The following is a 21,841-nucleotide window of genomic DNA, read 5'->3' as shown; positions in this document are numbered from 1 at the left end:
TGTGGATAAATACCAAAATCTGCAATAGAGTAGACCAGTGGTTCCCAACCCTGTCCTGGAGGACCACTAGGCCAATCGGGTTTTCAGGCTAGCCCTAATGAATATGCATGAAGCAGATTTGCATGCCTTCCACTTCCATTATATGCAAATCTCTCTCATGCATATTCATTAGGGCTAGCCTGAAAACTCGATTGGCCTAGTGGTCCTCCAGGACAGGGTTGGGAACCACTGGAGTAGACAATCCTGAGGGTATGAATAACTTGAGGAGGGACTTAGTGGAGCTTGAAGAATGATTTCAAAATTGACTGCTAGGATTTAATGCTAAGAAATGTAAGATCATACATTTGGGCTGCAAATACCCAAGGGAATGCACAGTTTAGGAGGTGAAGAACCTTTGTGCATGAAAAAGGAGCAGGACTTGGGTGTGATAGTATGTGATGATCGACACCCTGAGGGTGTGAATAACATGAGGAGGGACTTAATGGAGCTTGAAGAATAATCTGAAAATTAATATAAGAACATAAGAATAGCCTTACAGGGTCAGACCAATGGTCAATCAAGTCCAGTAGCCTATTCTCACGGTGGCCAATCCAGATCCCTAGTACCTGGCCAAAACAGAAGAAGTAGCAACATTCCATGCTACTGATCTAGGGCAAGCAGTAGCTTCCTCCATGTCTTTCTCAATAACAGACTATGGACTTTTCCTCCAGGAAATTGTCCAAACCTTTCTTAAAACCAGCTACACTATCCACTCTTACCACAACCTCTGGCAATGTGTTCCAGAGATTAACTGTTCTCTGAGTGAAAAAATATTTCCTTCTATTGGTTTTAAAAATATTTCCCTGTAATTTCATCAAGTGTCCCCTAGTCTTTGTAATTTTTGACAGAGTGAAAAATCCATCCACTTGTACCCGTTCTATTCCACTCAGGATTTTGTAGACTTCAATCATATCTCCCCTCAGCCGTCTCTTTTCCAAGCTAACCTTTATAGTTCCATCACCTTTATTATCTTGGTCGCTCTTCTTTGAACCTTTTCTAGTGCCGCTATATCTTTCCTGAGATAAGAACACCAGAATTGAATGCAATACTCCAGATGAAGTAATCTCATGGGGCATTATAACATTCTTAGTCTTGTTAACCATCTTTTTTTAAATAATTCCTATTATCCTATTTGCTGCTGCTGCACATTGGACGGAAGGTTTCATCATATTATCTACAATGATACCCAGATCGTTTTGTTGGGCGCTAACCCCAAGGTAGACCCTAGCATCCGGTAACTGTGATTTGGGCTATACTTTCCAATGTGTATCACTTTGCATTTGCAAAAAACAGGGAGGAATGGAGGGAAGTATAGTACAAAAATTAACTAAAAAAATATATATATATATCACTCCAAAACAAAAGCACCACACAAGCTAAGAAAGCTAGCTTATTACTTAAGCGAAAGAAAAACCTCAGAGAAATAGAGAGGTGTACCCACACTCTTCCACCAAAGCATCATAGGCAAAAAACTTTTGCTTTGGTGGAAGAGTGTGGGTACACCTCTCCGTTTGTCTGAGGCTTTTCTTTCACTTAAGCAATAAGCTAGCTTTCTTGGCTTGTGTGGCGCTTTTGTTTTGGAGTGATATTTTTCACTTTGCATTTGTCCACATTAAATTTAATCTGCCACTTGGACAACCAGTCTTCCAATTTCCTGAGCTCTGCCTGCAACTTTTCACAATCTGCACGAGTTTTAACAACTTTGAATAGTTTAGTGCCATCTGCAAATTTAATCACCTCACTCGTTCCAATTTCCAGATCATTTATAAATAAGTTAAATAGCACTAGTTCCAGTGCAGATCCCTGTGGCACTTCACTGTTTCCTCCATTGAGAAAAATGACCATTTCCCTCTGTTTTCTATTTGATAACCAATTCCTAATCCATAACTGAACTTTGCCACCTATCCCATGACTCTTTAATTTTTTTCAGGAGCCTCTCATGAGGAACTTTATCAAAAGCTTTCTGAAAATCTAGATACACTACATCAACCGGCTCACCTTGAACCACATGTTTATTCAAAGAAGTCAAGCAAATTGGTGAGGCAAGATCTCCCTCGGCTGAACCCATGCTCACTCTGTCACATTAAATCATGTTTGTCTACGTATTCCGCAATTTTATTTTTTATAATTGTTTCCACAATTTTGACTGGCACTGAAGTTAGGCATACCGGTCTATAATTCCTGGAGCTCCCCTGGAACCCTTTTAAATATTGGCATAACATTGGCCACCCTCCAATCTTCAGGTACTACAGACAATTTTAGTGACAGGTTACAGATCACTAACAGCAGGTCAGCAATTTCATGTTTGAGTTCTTTTAGTATCCTGGGATGTATACCATCTGCTCCATGCAATTTATAACTTTTTAACTTGTCAGTTTGGCTTAGTACATCTTCCAGATTCACCGAGAGTTCCTCCACATCATCACCCTTGAAAACCATTTCTGGTTCAGGTAGATCTCTTACATTTTTTTCTGTAAAGACCGAAGCAAAGAATTCATTCAACCTCTCCGCTATGACCTTATCCTCCTTGAGCACCCCTTTTGCTTCTTGACCATCCAACAGTCCCACGGATTCCCTCACAGGTTTTCTGTTTCTGATGTACCTAAAAAACTTGTTATGAGTTTTTGCTACCTTTGCAAGTTTCTCTTCATAGGCTTTCTTAGCTTTCTTTATCAATGCTTTGCATCTAACTTGCCAGTGCTTGTGTCTCTTCTTATTTTCTTCATTTGGATCCTTTTTCCATTCTTTAAAGGATGTATTTTTTTGCTCTAATAGCCTCTTTCACTTCACCTTTTAACAATGCCGGCTCTCGTTTCTTCTTCTTTCCATTTTTGCTGATACTTGGAATACATCTAGTCAGGGCTTCCACGATGGTATTTTTAAATAACATCCATGCCTGGTTTACAGTCCTAACCTTTTCATCTGATCCCTTTAGCTTCTTTTTAACCATTTTCATTTTATCATAGTCGCCTTTTCAAAAATTACACGCCTCTACAGTAGATTTCTTTTGCAACATCACTCCAGGTTTCAACTCAAATTTGATCACTGTTTCCCAGCAGATCCAACACAGTTAATTCTTTTACTATGGCTTACATTCTACTAAGGACCAAATCTAAAATAGCTCCCCGCCTTGTTGGTTCCCGGACCAGTTACTCTGAGTAGCAGTCATTTATGACATCTAGAAATTTTACCTCCTTAGCACTCCCTGATGTAACATTTAACCAGTCAATGCTGAGGGAATTGAAATCACCCATTACACTGTTGCCCAATTCTACGGCTTTCCTAAACTTTGAAAACAGCTAAGATTTAATGCTAAGAAATGTAAAGCTGCAAAAACCCAAGGGAATGTACAGTTTAGGGGGTGAAGAACCTTTGTGCACGAAAGAGGAGCAGCACTTGGGTGTGATAGTATGTGATGATCTTAAGGTGACCAAACAGGCTGAAAAGGTGACAGTGAAAGCTAGAAGGATGCTAGGGTGCATAGGGAGAGGCATGGCCCATAGGAAAAAATAGGTATTGATGATCCTGTATAAGACTCTGGTGGGACTTCATTTAGAATATTGTAGTGGTCTTTGCTAATTTCTAAGCTAGGGCTGTTTTGGATCTAAAAGGGCTGATGGAGAGCTGACAAATATCTTCCTACTTGGGGCCATGATACCAATAATGCTTCATGACATTCATTCCTACCAGAACACAGATAAACCCTATGCAAATACAGAATCACAAACTGTTGTCTGGTGATTTTATTTTCTACTCATCTTTTCCCAGGCTCTGGTTGCACATCCTTCTGTCTATACTCTTAACTTTGTTTCCAGGGCCTTCTTATCCAGTGCTGGTTTTCTTTCCTTCACTTTCTGCCCTACATCCATCTTTATAGAACAAAACACCCTTCTTTTAAATGCTGGGCTAATCTTTAAAGGCAATATCAACTGATTCACTTGCAAATTATTTTTGTTTTAAATGTGTTCATAAGCTCTTCAGCAAGGTGCCACAACAGCGATATAATTTAATCATATCACATTTAAATAGGGGAAAAAATTGCTTCCACTGTTATGGCAGTTACATGGTGATACAAAAATTTTAGAAGTAGACCACTTATCTGAGAGATTGATTCAGGGCTTCAACACAGTATGTGTTTTGCTATGGCTACATCAGGAAGCCGGAGGAATGAGCTTTTTAAATTATTTTCATAAGCATTGTGCAATGCCTGAGAAGAACAAAAACATGCTATAAAACAGTGTTCAAAACTTCAGAAACAAAAACGTCACTACGAGTACAATATCATTCAGCAAACATACAAAACTTTAGTATGGCTGAAAGGCAGGTACCTGAATCCTTTGACACACACACACTCGAAGTTAAAAAAAAGGCTACAAAAAAGGTAGCCAAGCTGACGTCATTTACCACAGGGAGCAATAGACCTGCCTTCCTTACTAAGATGTATCTGAATAAAATGATGTCATCCACTCAGGGGGCAGGGCTCGCCCTCGAGCAAGCCATCTATGCAGGAAAAATAAACAATTTAAAAACCCCGATTTGAAAAACCTCCCAAACAAGGAGGTGACAAACAAGAGCAGAGCCAGCAAACAGAACCAGTGGTGTAAACTTACAAACACACACACCACTCCACTTCTCTATTCAAGCTTTTGGGGTATATAGACTGTAGGCGGTAGATCCACCGCCGTTCATTCCTCGACAGTGTTCTGGCCACATCCCCACCACGGGATAATATAACTGTATCAATTAAGAATTTTAAATCCGATAACTGGTGGCATAAATCCTTCCACTGCTGCATCAAAGGGGCTTCTGTTACTCCTTTGCAAATTCTGCTTAGATGTTCATGTATATGTGCTCTAATAGGTCTAGTAACATAGAAACATAGAAAAAAGCGGCAGAAAAGGGCTATAGCCCAACAAGTCTGCCCATTCCAAGTATCCCCCCCCCTGAATTTACTCCCTTAAAGATCCCACGTGAGTATCCCATTTTTTCTTAAAATCCGTCACGCTGCTGGACGTTATCACCTGGAGTGGGAGTCTGTTCCAATGATCCACCACTCTTTCGGTGAAGAAGTACTTCCTGGAGTCGCCATGAAACTTCCCTCCCCTGATTTTCAGCGGGTGCCCTCTGGTGGTTGAGGGTCCTATGAGCCAGAAGATATCATCTTCTAACTCAATGCGTCCCGTGATGTACTTATACGTTTCAATCATATCTCCCCGTTCTCTTCTTTCCTCAAGTGAGTACAGCCGCAATTTCTTTAGTCTTTCTTCATACGTGAGATCCTTGAGCCCCATGACCATCCTGGTGGCCGTTCGCTGAACCGACTCGATCCTCAGTACGTCCTTTCGGTAGTGTGGTCTCCAAAACTGAACACAGTACTCCAAGTGGGGCCTCACCATGGCTCTGTACAACGGCATCATAACTTCAGGTCTCCTGCTGACGAAACTTCTGCGGATACACCCCATCATTTGTCTTGCCCTGGAGGAAGCCTTCTCCACTTGATTGGCAACCTTCATGTCCTCGCTAATGATCACCCCTAGATCGCGTTCTGCCGTGGTCCTGATCAAGGTCTCACCATTTAGTACATAAGTTCTACGCAGGTTTCTTTTGCCCAGGTGCATTACCTTGCATTTTTTAGCATTGAAGCCTAGCTGCCAAGTATTTGACCATTGTTCCAGTAGCAGTAGGTCGTGTGTCATATTATCAGGTAATAAGCATCTGCCTACTATGTTGCAAAGTTTGGTGTCGTCGGCGAACAGTGATACCCTTCCTCTAAGTCCTTGCGTCATATCTCTTATGAATAAGTTGAATAGAATCGGGCCCAGGACCGATCCCTGCGGCACTCCACTGATCACGTCCGATGCTTCGGATGGGGTACCGTTCACCACCACCCTCTGAAGTCTACAGCTCAGCCAATCTCCAATCCATGTATTTAGAGTGTTTCCTAATCCTATTGATTTCAGCTTGTTCAGCAATCTTCGATGAGGGACGCTATCAAATGCCTTACTGAAGTCCAAATATACCACGTCCAGTGACTCTCCGGCGTCCAGTTGTCTAGTAACCCAGTCAAAAAAGCTAATCAGATTAGATTGGCAGGATCTGCCCCGGGTGAACCCGTGTTGGTGTGGATCACGCAGTTTTTCTTCATCTAGGATTGTGTCAATATTCTGTTTGATCAGTGTTTCCATCAGTTTACACACTATAGACGTGAGACTCACTGGTCTGTAGTTTGCTGTCTCTGTCCTGCAGCCCTTTTTATGGAGTGGGATTACATTGGCGGTTTTCCAGTCCAATGGGACCCTTCCTGTGCTTAGGGAAAGATTGAAAAGAACAGATAATGGTTCTGCCAGGACTTCCCTTAACTCCCTGAGCATTCTGGGGTGTAGGTTATCTGGTCCCATGGCTTTATTTACTTTGAGTCTTGATAGTTCGCTATAGACACTACTGGGCGTAAATTCGAAATCTTGAAACGGGTCTTTCCGGTTATCTCCCGTCTGCAGCTGTGGACCAGCTCCCGGCGCTTCAAGGGTGAACACTGAACAGAAGTATTGGTTTAGTAATTCTGCCTTCTTAGAGTCTGATTCTGCAAAGTTACCGTCCGATTGCTTCAAGCGTACTATCCCATCTTTGTTTCTTTTTCTGTCGCTAATATAGCTGAAGAAAGATTTATCCCCTTTCTTAATTTTCCGTGCTAGCTCTTCCTCCATTCGGAGTTTGGCCTCTCTGACTGCTGTTTTGACAGCTTTAGATCTGTCTAGAAACTCTAGATAGTCCTCTTTTGCCCCCTCTCTGCCTAAATGTTTGTAGGCGATAAATGCGTCTTTTTTCTGTTTAACTAGGTCTGAAATTTCTTTACTGAACCATTGGGGTCTTTTGTTTCTCCTGCGTTTACTTACAGTCTTTATGTATCGGTCTGTTGCTTCGTGTAGTATGGACTTCAGAGACGACCACATATCCTCCACATTATCAGTTTTTGCTTGTTTATGTAGCTCCTCATGGACGAAATCTCCCATGCGGTTAAAGTCTGTGCCTCTAAAGTTGAGAACCCTTGTTGTGGTGTTTGTTTTCGGGAATCCTTTCTTGAGGTTGAGCCATACCATATTATGGTCGCTGGAGGCCAGTGTTTCTCCTACTGAGACTTCCGTGACGCTATCTCCGTTGGTGAGAACTAGGTCTAGTAACGCCTTGTCCCTGGTGGGTTCCAATACCAATTGCTTGAGACGTGCGCCCTTTATGGAGTTTAATATTCTTTTGCTGCTATCCGTAGTCGCGGAGAGTGTGTCCCAATCTGCATCTGGCATGTTGAAGTCTCCTAGCATTACAGAGTCCCCGCGCATAGTGATATTCTCTATGTCCTCGATTAATTCCATGTCTTTGTCCTCCTGTTGCCTGGGAGGTCTATATATCACACCAAGGTATAGGCATCTTTCATTCCCTCTGGTCAGATTCACCCAGAGGGATTCCCCGGTGTATCTTACATCAGTGATTCTGGTGGTTTTGATGCTTTCTTTAGTGTATAGCGCTACTCCTCCTCCCAATTTACCCACTCGGTCGCAACGAAGTAGGTTGTACCCTGGTATAACCATATCCCACCCATGCGATTCCGTGAACCAGGTTTTGGATATCGCTATCACGTCAAGATCGGCGTTAGTTATCTCAGTTTCTAATTCTAGAATTTTATTACCCAGGCTGTGCGCATTAACATACATAGCCCTCCATTTCTGTGAAGAGTTTACTTTATGAGTTAGTGTGGCTCCTAAATTATCAATGATATTTCTCCCTGAATTAATGTGGATGTCATTGGTACTTACCTTAGACTTGGTAGTGTGAGTGCGGCTTGCCTCCTCAGGGTGGTTTCTTACTGCTCTGGGATATAAGTATGTACCCTCCCCCAACTTACCTAGTTTAAAGCCCTATGGAGTAGGCGGGCCAATCGATGTCCAAATACGTTTCTACCTCTTCTGGTTAGGTGGAGTCCGTCTGGTAGTCTGGTCTAGTAGTGCACCCCACATACACCTTCTTGCAGGGGCAAATGGCAACATAAACAACTGCTCCAGTTAGACAGTCAGAACATAAGAACATAAGAATTGCTGCTGCTGGGTCAGACCAGAAGTCCTTCCTGCCCAACAGTCCACTCACGCGGCGGTCCTCAGGTCAAAGACCAGTGCTCTAAATGAGTCCAGCTTCACCTAAGTACATTCTAGTTTAGCAGGAACTTGTCCAACTTTGTCTTGAAACCCTCTAGGGTGTTTTCCCCTATAACAGACTCCGGAAGAGCATTCCAGTTTTCCACCACTCTCTGGGTGAAGAAGAATTTCCTTACATTTGTACGGAATCTATCCTCTTTCAACTTTAGAGTGCCCTCTCATTCTCCCTACCTTGGAGAGGGTGAACAGTCTGTCTTTATCTACTAAGTCTACTCTCTTCAGTATTTGAACGTTTTGATCTGGGAAACTACAGACCGGTGAGTCTGACCTCGATACCAGGAAAGATGGTAGAGTTGCTGATAAAGGACCACATCATTGATCACCTTGATGGACACGGGCTGATGAGGACCAGTCAGCACGGTTTTAGCAAAGGCAGATCGTGTTTGACGAACTTGCTGCACTTCTTTGAGGGAGTAAACAGACAGATAGACAAGGGCGATCTGGTCGACATTGTATATCTTGATTTTCAGAAGGCATTTGACAAGGTTCCGCATGAACAACTACTTCGGAAAATTGCGAGCCATGGAATCGAGGATGAAATACTCACGTGGATTAAAAACTGGTTGGAGCATAGGAAACAGAGAGTGGGGGGTAAATGGACAATACTCGGACTGGAAAAGCGTCACCAGTGGGGTGCCGTAGGGCTCGGTGCTTGGACCCGTGCTTTTCAACATCTTTATAAACAATCTGGACATTGGTATGACAAGTGAGGTGATTAAATCTGTGGACACTACAAAGTTATACAGAGTAGTGAAGATACAGGGGGATTGCGAAGATCTGCAACGCGACATAATCATGCTCGAGGAATAGGCATCAACATAGCAAATGAGGTTCAATGTGGAAAAGTGTAAAGTGATGCATGTAGGTAATAAAAATCTCATGCATGAATACAGGATGTCTGGGCAGGGCAGGATTAAACAATAGGCCCAGTAGGCACGTGCCTAGGGCCCGAAATGGTCAGGGGGGCCCGATGAAGGAGGGCATCAACATTGTTTTTCCAAACAGCGATGGACCCCTCCAGGATCGATTGGCAATGTGGGCCTCCCCGATCGGCAACACGGGTCTCCCCGGTTAGCAACGCACCTCCCCCCTATCAACGGAAAGTAAGACAAGCAAGCAACATGTGTAAGAAAGGCAACGGTAACTGTAATTTTGCAAGCGGTGCTGCTTGCCCAAAGCTTCTCTCTGACACAGCTTCCTGTTTCCGCTGGGCGCATAGTGGGGTGGGACGGGGTAGGGGGGGCCCAATGTACTTGTGTGCCTAGGGGTCCTCAATGAATTAATCCTGCCCTGTGTCCGGGGCGGTACTTGGAGAGACCTCCCAGGAAAGAGACTTGGGAGTTATGATCGACAAGTTGATAAAGCCATCTGCACAATGTGCGGCAGCGGCGAAAAGGGCAAACAGAATGCTAGGAATGATAAAGAAGGGGATCACAAACAGATTGTAGAAGGTTATCATGCTCTGTACCGGGCGTTGGTGCGCCCTCACCTGGAGTACTGCATCCAGCACTGGTCGCCGTACATGAAGAAGGACACAGTACTACTCGAAAGGGTCCAGAGAAGAGGACTAAGATGGTTAAGGAGCTGGAGAAGTTGCCATACAGTGAGAGATTAGAGAAACTGGGCCTTTTCTCCCTCAAACAGAGGAGATTGAGAGGGGACATGATCGAAACATTCAAGGTACTGAAGGGAATAGATTTTGTAGATAAGGACAGGTTGTTCACTCTCTCCAAGGTAGGGAGAATGAGAAACACTCTCTAAAATTGAAAGGAGATAGATTCCGTACGAATGTCAGGAAGTTCTTCTTCACCCAGAGAGTGGTAGAAAACTGGAACGTTCTTCCAGAGTCTGTCATAGGGGAAAACACCCTCCAGGGATTCAAGATAAAGTTAGACAAGTTCCTGCTGAACCAGAACGTACGCAGGTAAAGCTTATCTCAGTTAGGGCACTAGTCTTTAACCTAAGGGCCGCCGCGTGAGCAGACTGCTGGGCATGATGGACAACTGGTCTGATCCAGTAGCGGCAATTCTTATGCTCTTATAGTTGTATGATCTCTGTTGCAATTGCCAATAAACATATTTTTTTTTTAAAAAGAAAGAAGAAATGAAACAAAGCTTTTTTTCTAAGGTCGGAGGTCTGCAAATGTGTGAACACACAGCGTGAATGGCACATTGTGGTTACAATGCATACAAGCACGGATAAGCGAAATCGGGAATGCATGAATAACGAGAACAGACTGTGTTCTCGTTATTCATGCATTCCCGATTTCGCTTATGTAGATATGGTAGCTGGTGATGACATCAGTAAGCCTTAAGAAATTAAGGGCTTGTTGACAACACAATCATTTGGCGCCTTGAGTGTTTATAAACTGTTTATATTACTAAGAAGTCCTCCTTTTTTCAAAAATTAAAAAAAGTTCTTTAAAATATGTACTTATATCCTTCATGCAATGTTTCACAGATGTGGAGCACAGAACTATATATTTGTGTTGAAAGTAATTTCTCTCTGTAGAATACTTTATTGTTTTGGAAAATAGAAAATCAGCCATTTACTGACCATGGAAAAATGGTCTTAGCACATTGGAAAGACTTGTATAAAGGCTACTTTTTTTTTTTGCCACAGCTTTGTGAAAGGGAACCTAAGAATGAAAGCCTAGTCTTTCCTTATCTTAGAGTATTTTAATCATGAATGTTTTGTGGGGCATGTTGCTTCATCTCCCAATCCATATGTGAATATACAGTGATACCTTGGAATCCAAACTTAATCCGTTCTAGAACCCTGTTCGAGTTCCAAGATGATTTTTCCCATTGAAAATAATAGAAACTGGATTAATCCGTTCCTGAGTCCCACAAACTCAAATTTTAACAGTAAATACACTGGATTTTAAGGTAAAATATTAACAAATATTCCAAAGCAGCATTCAGATTCTGGGGCACAAACACACACATACAATAGAAACACAGAAACATAGAACATGACGGCAGAAAAGGGCCACGGCCCATCTAGTCTGCCCACACTTATGGCCCACCCACTAACTACCTCCTAATTACAATGTGCAGGGCGTTCAGATTCCAAAGCAGAGTTAGGACTCTGGGGCAAAATTTGCTTGAATTTTTAGTTCGGATTCCAAGCTGTTCGAGTACTGAGGTATTCGGATTCCAAGGTATCACTGTATTAATATAATGGATCAAATTCAAACATATTTTCTTTGGTAGGATGAATAGTGAATGTTCACTATTTTTCAGTAAGTGGAAAAGGGAGATAAAGAGGTGCAGCAAATAAGTTGTGTGGGGGACAAAGAGGAAAAAATGAAAGAGACTAGAAGAAAAGATGTAGAGCTATAGGAGGGATTATGGAGGAAGGAGGAAGAGAGCTGAACTTGACTAGAATGTAGCAGTGTGTGTATAATAACATGGTTTCTCCTTTTCCTCAGGACTCTGTCTGATTTGTGAACATTGCATAGATATTCATAGAGATTCATGCTCGGGAATCTCTAAAAAATGCAATGAGGGAGATATGTGTGTAATAAAGTTGGAAAATGCCACTGCGGGTAAGTTCCAGCCTTTCAGGAGAGGCTAATGGGTCAGAGGCTGCTCCATTACTGACTGTGCTCCAGGTCTCTGTGTTGTAAAAAAGAAAAAAATCCTTCAAAATGTAAATTTTATACACTGAACTAAAGATCCCCCAAATGATATGCTCATCCTTTTCATCAATCTGAACTTCTGCAACTGTAACTCTTTAAAAAAAAATTTTGTTCCTATAGGAGGTAAATCTTATCTGTCGATTTTCAAAGGGTGTGAAAAAGAAGACCCCAGGATCTGTGGCAATGTTCTGGATTCCAATAGCACTGGATTTAGCTTTATTTTCTATACTGTGTGTTGCAAGGAAGACAACTGTAACAGTCGAAAAGTCATAGGTATGAGCTCTGCCTCTTTCTATCATTCTGTGAATCAGTGACATAGCAAGATGGCCAACTTTGGGTGAGCCTGAGCCCAAAATGAGTAGGCCCCTGCTTACTGTTCTCTGTCTCTTCTCCCCCCCCCCCCCCCAAACAACAACAATAATAAAAAATTAAATATCTGAGCTGGTAGGGATCCAAAGGCCTGCCAGCCAAAGGTAAGGTGACCATACATCCCGTTTTGAATGGGACCGTCCCGTTTTTAGATTACCTGTCCTGTTGTCCCCACACAGTGCTTCGGGATGCTGAAATGTCCCCTTTTCAGAGACAGCATCCTGAAGCTGTGCTTGGGTCAACGGGATAGGCGATCGCTTCCCCTCCCTCCCTCCCTGCAGCACCAAAGCCAGCCAGCCTGTCTGCCTGCCTCCCTCCAGCGCCAATCGCTGGCCTGGAACTTTCTCTCCGATGTCAGAATTGACGTCAGGAAGAAATTTTCTGGACCAACGCCTGGACCTTCTTTTTTTTAGTTGCAGCGGGTGGCAATGGCGGCAGACCAGAGGGGGTAGGGTTGAAGCGGCGGTAGGCTTAAACAGGTAGCAAACCGCAGTGGGGGGACGGTCCTGAGGGGGCAAGCTTCAGCACTGGAGGGAAGCAGGCAGGCAGGCAGGCTGGCTGGCTTTAGCGTGGCAGGGAGGGAGGTAGGCTGGCTGGCTTCGGGGAAGGGGGTGGGATAAAGGTTGGAAGCAGTGAGGGGGACCAAGGTACAAAGGAGAACTGAGACTGGATCTGGGGGCACTAAGGACATAGGAAGGAGGCACTGGGAGCACTATGGATATAGGAAGGGGCACTAAGGACATAGGAAGGGGGCACTGGGGGCACCAAGGACATGGGAAGGGGCACTAAGGACACAGGAAGGAGGCACTGGAGCACTAAGGACACAGGAAGGGGCACTAAGGACATAGGAAGGAGACACTGGGAGCACTAAAGACATAGGAAGGAAGGAGGGAGGGAGGGAATAGAAAGGGACAATTGTTGGGCCTGAGAGCAGAAAGAAATGAAAGAAAGGATGCAGTCAGAAGGAAACACAACCATAGACTCATGAAATCACCAGATAGCAAAGGTAGGAAAAATGATTTTCAATTTAGTGCTCAAAATGTGTCAGTTTTGAGAATTTATTTCTGCTGTCTATATTTTGCACTATATTTGTCTGTTTTTATATAGTTACTGAGGTGACATTGCATATTTTAAAGTCATCTGCCTTGACATCTTTGAAACCCCCCAAATATAAATGATAATTAATATTTTCTCTGCGTATAGTGTGCTTTGTATTTTTTTAAATTTTATGGTTACCATTATGAATTAATAAGATATGTGTACATTAAAAATGAATGGAAGAAATTGGGGTGGGGCTAGGGTTGGATTGGGGCAGGGCTAGGGCAGGATTAGGGTGAGGCTAGGGCAGGACTAGGGGCGAGACTGACAATTAATAGATGTCCTGTTTTGATGAAAAAAATAAATGGTCACGTTAGCCAAAGGCCTCATCCTACTCATGCAGCCAATGTTCTTTCAAGTGACTATTGGCAGAACTCTTCCTTGGTTGTCGCCATGGTCAGCGGGTTGCACAGGCTTAGGGCTTGCACATGTTTGGAAACTAAGCATGCACAGAGGGTCCAGTGTCAATGTCAGCTTGAGGACTGTGTAGCCAGCTGCTGCTTAGAAGAGCAGTGGCTGCCTGAGGGGGAGGAAGTCCTCTGCTGGAGATGCATGGGAACAGGGTCGGCATTAGTTCCAGGGGGGCCCCATGGTCTGGTACCTTTTCCCCAGCATAGACCAACATATGCGGCCTGCAGCTTTCCTCTCTCTCTCTCCTTCCAGGTTTACTAGTGCTCCTAACCTAATTCAATCGCTGCTGGCAGAGACACTGCAGCAATTGAAAGGAGTTGCTCTGGGACCTCAATATGTCCCTTAATACTCCTACTTATCCAGAACAGGAAGTTGCGTCTGAGGAGGCAACTTCCTGTTCCACATAGGCAGGACGCATTATGGAGAAGACTGAAGATCTGGGACAGTTCCTTTCAATCACTGCAGTGTGTCTGCCGTTAGCGAATGAAGCACGTTAGGAACTTTGGAACTTGGAGAGCTGGCGGGAGGAAGAAACGCTGGAACTGTGAGGAGGGAGGAAGGGGAAGAAATCACCTGCAGGGGAGAAGGAAAGCAAACTAAATGCCACTCTCTGGAATGGGAGGGAGGAGGGAAGGACAAATATGAAGAGGTGATGGAGAGAGAGCACAGGAAAGATGCTGAAACCAACTTGTAATGGGGAGGAGTGTGAATGGCTGACTGACTAGTGGAAGAAGGGGAAAAAATACTGAATGGAAGAGCGAGGACACACCCTGGAAACTTTTTGAAGGAGATATACAGAATTAGGGGGGAGGCAGTGGGATGAGAAACGGAGAGATTCTTGGCCCTTGGTGGGGGTGGGAAGAAGGGAAGAGAAAGGGGGGAAGGGAGGGACAGGGAGAGAGTAAAAATATTCTAGGTATGGAGGGAATGGGGGAAATAGGGATACATGGAAGCAATGCTGATCACAGGAGGGGATAGGGACAAAGAGGGAAATGCAGAACAGAGCAAGACAAAGATACAGAGGGGAAACAGGAATATAACAGCTGGATCAGGACACTTTGAGAGCAGATACTGAAATGAGAAAAGAAAGGGACAGAGATACAGATGGGACATATAAGGATGTGGGAGGCAGCTGATCATAGTTCCTGCCACAGGAAATGATTTTCATAGACTTGAAGATGAGGGGAAAGGAGAGAAATGTCAGGCTGTTCAGAGGAAAGGGGAAGAGATGCAGGCTATAGAGCCCCCTGGAGCTATTTTAAGCTAGTTTCAGGAGCAGGGGATAAGAGAGAGAGAGAGAGAGAGAAGGGAAAATGCTGCACCAGAGGTGGTGAAAGGGGACTGGAGAAAGAAATGATGGGGGGGGAGATAAGATGATGGATAATGGTAGGGAAGAGGAAAGGAGAGATAATTGGATGCAGGAGTAAAGAACTAAAAGGAATGATTAGTATATCAGAGATCGGTGTAGCAAATAAATAAGAAAAGGCGTAAATTGATATCAGCCACTGGAAAGAGAATCCGACTCAATCGCAGCAAATTGATAAGGATCTGATTGTGGATATCCAAAAGTTTGGAAGGAAAGAGGAAGTTCTGCTGTTGGGAGATTTCAACCTGCCGGATGCGGACTGGAATGTTCCGTCTGCGGAATCGGAAAGAAGTAGGGAGATTGTGGATGCCTTTCAAGAGGCTCTGCTCAGACAATGGTGACGGAACCACAAGGGAAAAAGCGATATTGGATCTGGTCCTCACAAATGGAGAGAGCATCTCTAATGTTCGAGTGGGTGCTCACCTGGGTAGTAGCGATCATCAAACGGTTTGGATTGATATAACGGCTAAAGTGGAGAGCGGCCGCACGATACTTAAAGTCCTAGATTTCAAACGTACGGACTTTAATGCTATGGGAGAGTACCTGAAGAAAGAGCTGTTAGGATGGGAGGACATAAGAGAAGTGGAAAGACAGTGGTCTAAGCTGAAAGGAGCGATAAAAATGGCTACGGACCTTTATGTGAAGAAAATAAATAAAAACAAGAGAAAAAGGAAGCCGATATGGTTCTCCAAACTAGTGGCGGAGAAAATAAAAGTGAAAGAAATATAAAAAAAACCAAGAAGAGGAGTGCAGAAAGGACTACAGGTGAAACTGAAAGAAGCCAAGAGAGAGATATGTCTGGTGAAAACACAGGCGGAAGAACAAATGGCTAAAAATGTAAAAAAGGGAGACAAAAATTTTTTCAGATATATTAGTGATAGGAGGAAGATGAAAAAAGGAATTGCTAGGCTAAAAGATGCTGGGAACCAATATGTGGAAAGTGATGTGGAGAAAGCGAATGTGCTAAACAAATACTTCTGTTCTGTGTTCACAGAAGAAAATCCTGGAGAAGGACCGAGATTGTCTAGCAAAGTTACACGGGAAAATGGAGTAGATTCTGCGCCGTTCACGGAGGAGGATGTTTATGAGCAACTTGAAAAACTGAAGGTGGACAAAGCGATGGCACCAGACGGGATCCATCCCAGGATACTAAGGGAGCTCAGAGAGGTTCTGGCGAGTCCTATTAAAGACTTGTTCAACAAATCTCTGGAGACGGGAGTGATTCCTGGGGATTGGAGGAGAGCGGATGTGGTCCCTATTCATAAAAGTGGTCACAGGGATGAAGCAGGAAACTACAGGCCGGTGAGCCTCACTTCAGTTGTTGGAAAAATAATGGAAGTTTTGCTGAAAGAAAGGATTGTGTACTTCCTTGAATCTAATGGGTTACAGGATCCGAGGCAACATGGCTTTACAAAAGGTAAATCGTGCCAAACGAACCTGATTGAATTTTTTTATTGGGTGACCAGAGAGTTGGATCGAGGACATATGCTAGATGTAATTTACTTGGATTTCAGCAAAGCCTTTGATACAGTTCCTCATAGGAGGCTGTTGAACAAACTTGAAGGGCTGAAGTTAGGACCCAAAGTGGTGAACTGGGTCAGAAACTGGCTGTCGGACAGACGTCAAAGGGTTGTGGTTAATGGAAGTCGTTCGAAGGAAGGAAAGGTGATTAGTGGAGTCCCTCAGGGATCAGTGCTGGGGCCAATCCTGTTCAATATGTTTGTGATTGACATTGCTGAAGGGATAGAAGGAAAAGTGTGCCTTTTTGCAGATGATACCAAGATTTGTAACAGAGTAGACACCGAAGAGGGAGTGGAAAAGATGAAAGAGGATCTGCAAAAGTTAGAGGAATGGTCTAATGTCTGGCAACTAAAATTCAATGCAAAGAAATGCAGAGTAATGCATTTGGGGATTAATAATAGGAAGGAACCGTATATGCTGGGAGGAGAGAAGCTGATATGCACAGACGGGGAGAGGGACCTTGTGGTGATAGTGTCCGAAGATCTAAAGGTGAAAAAACAGTGTGACAAGGCAGTTGCTGCTGCCAGAAGGATGCTGGGCTGTATAAAGAGAGGCGTAGTCAGTAGAAGGAAGAAGGTGTTGATGCCCCTGTACAGGTCATTGGTAAGGCCCCACTTGGAATATTGTGTTCAATTTTGGAGACCATATCTGGCGAAGGACGTAAGAAGACTTGAGGCGGTCCAGAGGAGGGCGACGAAAATGATAGGAGGCTTGCGCCAGAAGACGTATGAGGAGAGACTGGAAGCCCTGAATATGTATACCCTAGAGGAAAGGAGAGACAGGGGAGATATGATTCAGACGTTCAAATACTTGAAGGGTATTAACATAGAACAAAATCTTTTTCAGAGAAAGGAAAATGGTAAAACCAGAGGACATAATTTGAGGTTGAGGGGTGGTAGGTTCAAGAACAATGTTAGGAAATTCTACTTTATGGAGAGGGTGGTGGATGCCTGGAATGCGCTCCCGAGAGAGGTGGTGGAGAGTAAAACTGTGACTGAGTTCAAAGAAGCGTGGGATGAACACAAAGAGTCTAGAATCAAAAATAAGATTAAATATTGAACTAAGGCCAGTACTGGGCAGACTTGAACGGTTTGTGTCTGTATATGGCCGTTTGGTGGAGGATGGGCTGGGGAGGGCTTCAATGGCTGGGAGGGAATAGATGGGCTGGAGTAAGTCTTAACAGAGATTTCGGCAGCTGGAACCCAAGCACAGTACCGGGTAAAGCTTTGGATTCTTGCCCAGAAATAGCTAAGAAGAAAAAATTAAAAAATTTAAATTGAATCAGGTTGGGCAGACTGGATGGACCATTCGGGTCTTTATCTGCCATCATCTACTATGTATGTTAGCAGAAGACACAGGCAAAAGAGGAAAAGTAAAATGTCTAGACAATAAAGGTAAATAAAAGGTATTTTACTTTGAAATTTAAATGGATATGTGCATCACAGGTCTCTTTGTATTGTGCTCAGTTGCACAGCCAGATGGCTGACTGGGAGAGGGAGGTTTAAGCACAGGCTGTGTGTGTCCTGAGTAATAGTCCTTGGGGTATCAGGGCTCGGGCTGCATTTTCCTGCCCCCGGTCATGTGGATACATTCAGAGAGGTGAAGGTTTCAGTCGGGGTCTGTCCAACTGGTAATCTGAAGATCTTTTCTGAGGCATAAAATCCTTTTCCTCCATTCAGCTGCAGTCCATAAAGCAAAATCTCCTTTGGGAGCTAGGTGACCCTTGAGGGGAGGAATGCTGGCCTCTGGCCTAACCCGCAGTAAGCCTGTTAGACTGGCCAGCCCTGCCTAGTAGGTCTTGGGGGTGATCACAAGGGTACCCCAGGATTGATGACTGGCAGAGTGCCTGGTGCTGGTATGAGTGACCAGGGGAATGAGTGATGGGGCTGTCCTCATAGAGAGCAGTTTAGGGACAGGAAATAAGTCCTAGGAAGAGCCCTTAGAGACTGGCTAGAAGTCTGGGAGTCCTCAGAGCATGCATCCAGGATAAGATGACTGAGTGGCTGTGAGAGGGCTGGCAGAAGAAGTAGTCGCAGGGCCCGGTAGAGCCTGGAGTTCAGGGAGGGGCTCAGGTTTGATGACTGGCAGTGGGTGAAGTTTCTAGGATCCATGGCAGGGGAACCTAGGGATTGGTGGTGGTCCCACAAGAAGAGCCAGAAGGGTGAAGGTCCTAGGCTGAGGGGGTCTGACAAACATCCAGCAGAGGAACCAGCAGGACTGGTGGCGACTGGTGGAGAAACCGGTAATGGCACTGGGAGGCTGTCAGAGTACCCAGGGAAGCAGCCTGATAGACCTGGAGACCATTGGCTGAAGGTTTGACAAGTAACCAGCGAAGGGACCGGTAATTGCACCGGGAGCTGCCTGATGACTGGAGGGCTAGTGAGGGTCAGGGAGGACTCAGAGGATACTAGGAAGTTCTGGGAAGGACTTGGTCAGGGGATTTATAAATGTTTTAATAGTGTTTGTTGTCTCCAGGAAACACCTGGAGAGTGGAGATATGTGATGGGAGTTGACCTCTTGGCCCCATCACATGATGACAGCACAGATTCCCCCCAAATTTAATACTGCTTGCATCTTTAGTGAACACCCCTGACCGCCCAAGGCCCTTCTATAGCTATGCTCCCTTTTCAGTTGTGCTCCCTTTTCAGTTGCTGAAATTTTGTAAATTTTCATGCAATGTTTTATCCATCTTTTTAATGGCTAACATATCTTTCAAAGATATCTCCCTGGTTTCAGTAAATGAATCCTCTATTGAAAAAGTCGAAACTGCAATTGGGGGAAGGATTATAGAAACTTGGCCTGAGAAGACTGGGCTAAATCTCCAATTAATTTGACTTTACCAATTCTAGAAGAAACATCCAAATTTAAACTTGAAAATCCACTCCTATCATTTAAGGGTTGGGGGGAGGGGTAGGCCCTCCTAATGATGAGGAGGTTTCTAGGAGGTTGAAGGGACTTACCGGAGGAAGAACATCTACCGGAGTCAGATGTTTATCCATTGGACCCCCAAGATCATTGGGTCCAATTTTACCTCTAACACCTTTTCTTTTCCCCATCAAAACAGAATTTTGGCAGAGCTCTATGCTCAATGCTCTGAAGGTGCATGCTCCTTGGACAAACAAGTTTCAAGTTTATTAGGTTTTTATATACCAACTATCAAGGTTATCTAAGCGGTTTTTACAATCAGGTACTCAAGCATTTTCCCTATCTGTCCCAGTGGGCTCACAATCTATCTAATGTACCTGGGGCTATGGAGGATTAAGTGACTTGCCCAGGGTCACAGGAGCAGCATGGGGTTTGAACCCACAACCCCAGGGTGCTGAGGCTGTAGATCCAACCACTGCACCACACACTCCCCTTTGGACATGCACCCACAGGCACTCATCTGTACCCATGTCCCACGAGGTAGGCGGCAGATGTAGTGCCTGGAAAGGTCCCTCCGTCAGGCAGTGATGGCTAGGAAAATGCCTGCTGCTGGAGTGGTCTCAACCCTGCTCCTGCTGTGGGGCGGGTGGCAGTTGTAGTGCCTGGAAAGATCCCTTCAACATCAGGCAGGGATGGCCAGGAAAGTGCCTGCTGCTGGAGTGGTCTCAACTCCGCTCCTGCTACCACTGTGGGACGGGCGGCAGATGTAGTGCCTGGAAAGGTCCCTCCAATGTCAGGCAGGGATGGCCAGGAAAGTGCCTGCTGCTCGAGTGGCCTCAACCTCGCTCCCCCTCAAATAAATTATTCACAGAAATTTGAGAACACAATTTCAAGCACAGTAGATAGAATCTTGGGGTTAATGTTGGAGTGATCTGGGGCTGAGTTAGGACTACCCAATTTGCTGCAATTTTCCATATACCAACTGTATAAGTACATGGATTTAGGTAGGAAAGCAACAAGGCTGTTCTAACTTTATCTAGGTAGTTATCAAAGTAGTGGCTTGAATATTGACCAGAACCTGGATAACGCACAGATATCCAATGCCAGTGCATAAATTGCTGACCTCTGTGGACTGAATATTAGCCCCATTATGATCTCAAACATCCCACCCCCATTCTCACTTCCCAATTATTTATTCTTGCTCTCTTTAATAACCTTCACTCTCAGGCAGCTACCATGTCTGCAAGCTTGCCACCTGATTGCTAACATTCTTTCCCCTATTCAGCTCTATTGAGCTGTTTGGTACAGAGACATCAGGCTTATGGGGTTGTGTCCTGGTTTAAGGAACCAAAAAAGAATATCTGGTTGAATAATACTATGCAATAGATATTACTACATGCTATATGTGCTTATGAAACACTGCACTGTAAAGAAAGATTTAGAATATAAAGTAGAACTCTGTAAAATCTTACATCTAATTAAGGCTTTGGCCTTCACTTTATGAAACCTAGGGTGGTTATTACACATTAATCTGCTGAAATCTGTTTGTTCATTCTTAGTGCCACCTATAAACACCACTGAAAATGGCTTGGAGTGCCCAAGCTGCTATATTTCTGGTTCTTTTGAATGCACCACAACTGAAACTATCAAGTGTGTTGGAACTCAGGAGCAGTGTTTTGATTTTTCTGGCGAAATGAGGTTACCAGGTACATACTGCAAGTTTCAGGATATGGTTTCATGAAATGTTCATATGATCTTCTACTAAGCTGTAGTAATCACTACTGTATTGTGCCATTACCACCTCTGTTCCCTCTAAGATGAGCGGGAGTCCTCCAACTGCATTGCTGCCAGTGGGGAGTGTTACTTCAATATTGTGTTTTCAATCATTAGGGACAAGCAGGTTCTCTGACATCCTGTATGTTTGCTTGTCCCTCACTAGTGAAATTGTATTAGTGAACCCCACTCACTGGCAGGACTCCCACTTTCTGCCCTATTAAGTAATAGGTTTGAAACAAACTGGAAAAAATGTCTTCATAATGTATAATTAGAAACTCTGGAAAGCCAGCAAATGTGGTAAAAGAACTTAACTTAGCAGAGTTTTTAAAAGATTTTGGATAATTTCCCAAAACAAAAATCCATAAGCTATATTAAGATGAACTTGGGGAAATCTACTGCTTTTTCTAGGATAAGCATCATAAAATCTGATTTATTATTTGGGACCTTGCCAGGTATTTGTGACCTGGATTGAAACAGGATACTAGGCTTGATAGACTTTGGTCTGTCACAGTATGACAACTCTTATGTTCTTGTGTTATATGTAAGAAG

At 44.0% G+C, this 21,841-nt stretch overlaps 1 protein-coding gene across 1 annotated transcript in view; it reads left to right on the top strand.

Moving 5' to 3' along the window:
* The window catches only part of LOC117369053 (phospholipase A2 inhibitor and Ly6/PLAUR domain-containing protein-like), a 34,582-nt gene that overhangs the window by 5,708 nt on the left and 7,033 nt on the right, over positions 1–21,841 (top strand). The window contains exons 2-4 of the mRNA XM_033962963.1: positions 11,677–11,793; positions 12,007–12,159; positions 21,076–21,222. Coding sequence (XP_033818854.1) covers positions 11,677–11,793; positions 12,007–12,159; positions 21,076–21,222 — 417 coding nt within the window. The remainder of the gene's footprint in view (positions 1–11,676; positions 11,794–12,006; positions 12,160–21,075; positions 21,223–21,841) is intronic.

The sequence above is a fragment of the Geotrypetes seraphini genome, chromosome 11 (genome assembly GCF_902459505.1).
Source record: "Geotrypetes seraphini chromosome 11, aGeoSer1.1, whole genome shotgun sequence".
NCBI lineage: Eukaryota > Metazoa > Chordata > Amphibia > Gymnophiona > Dermophiidae > Geotrypetes > Geotrypetes seraphini.
Note: the sequence above shows the minus strand (reverse complement) of the source record. Positions and strands in the feature narration are given on the sequence as shown.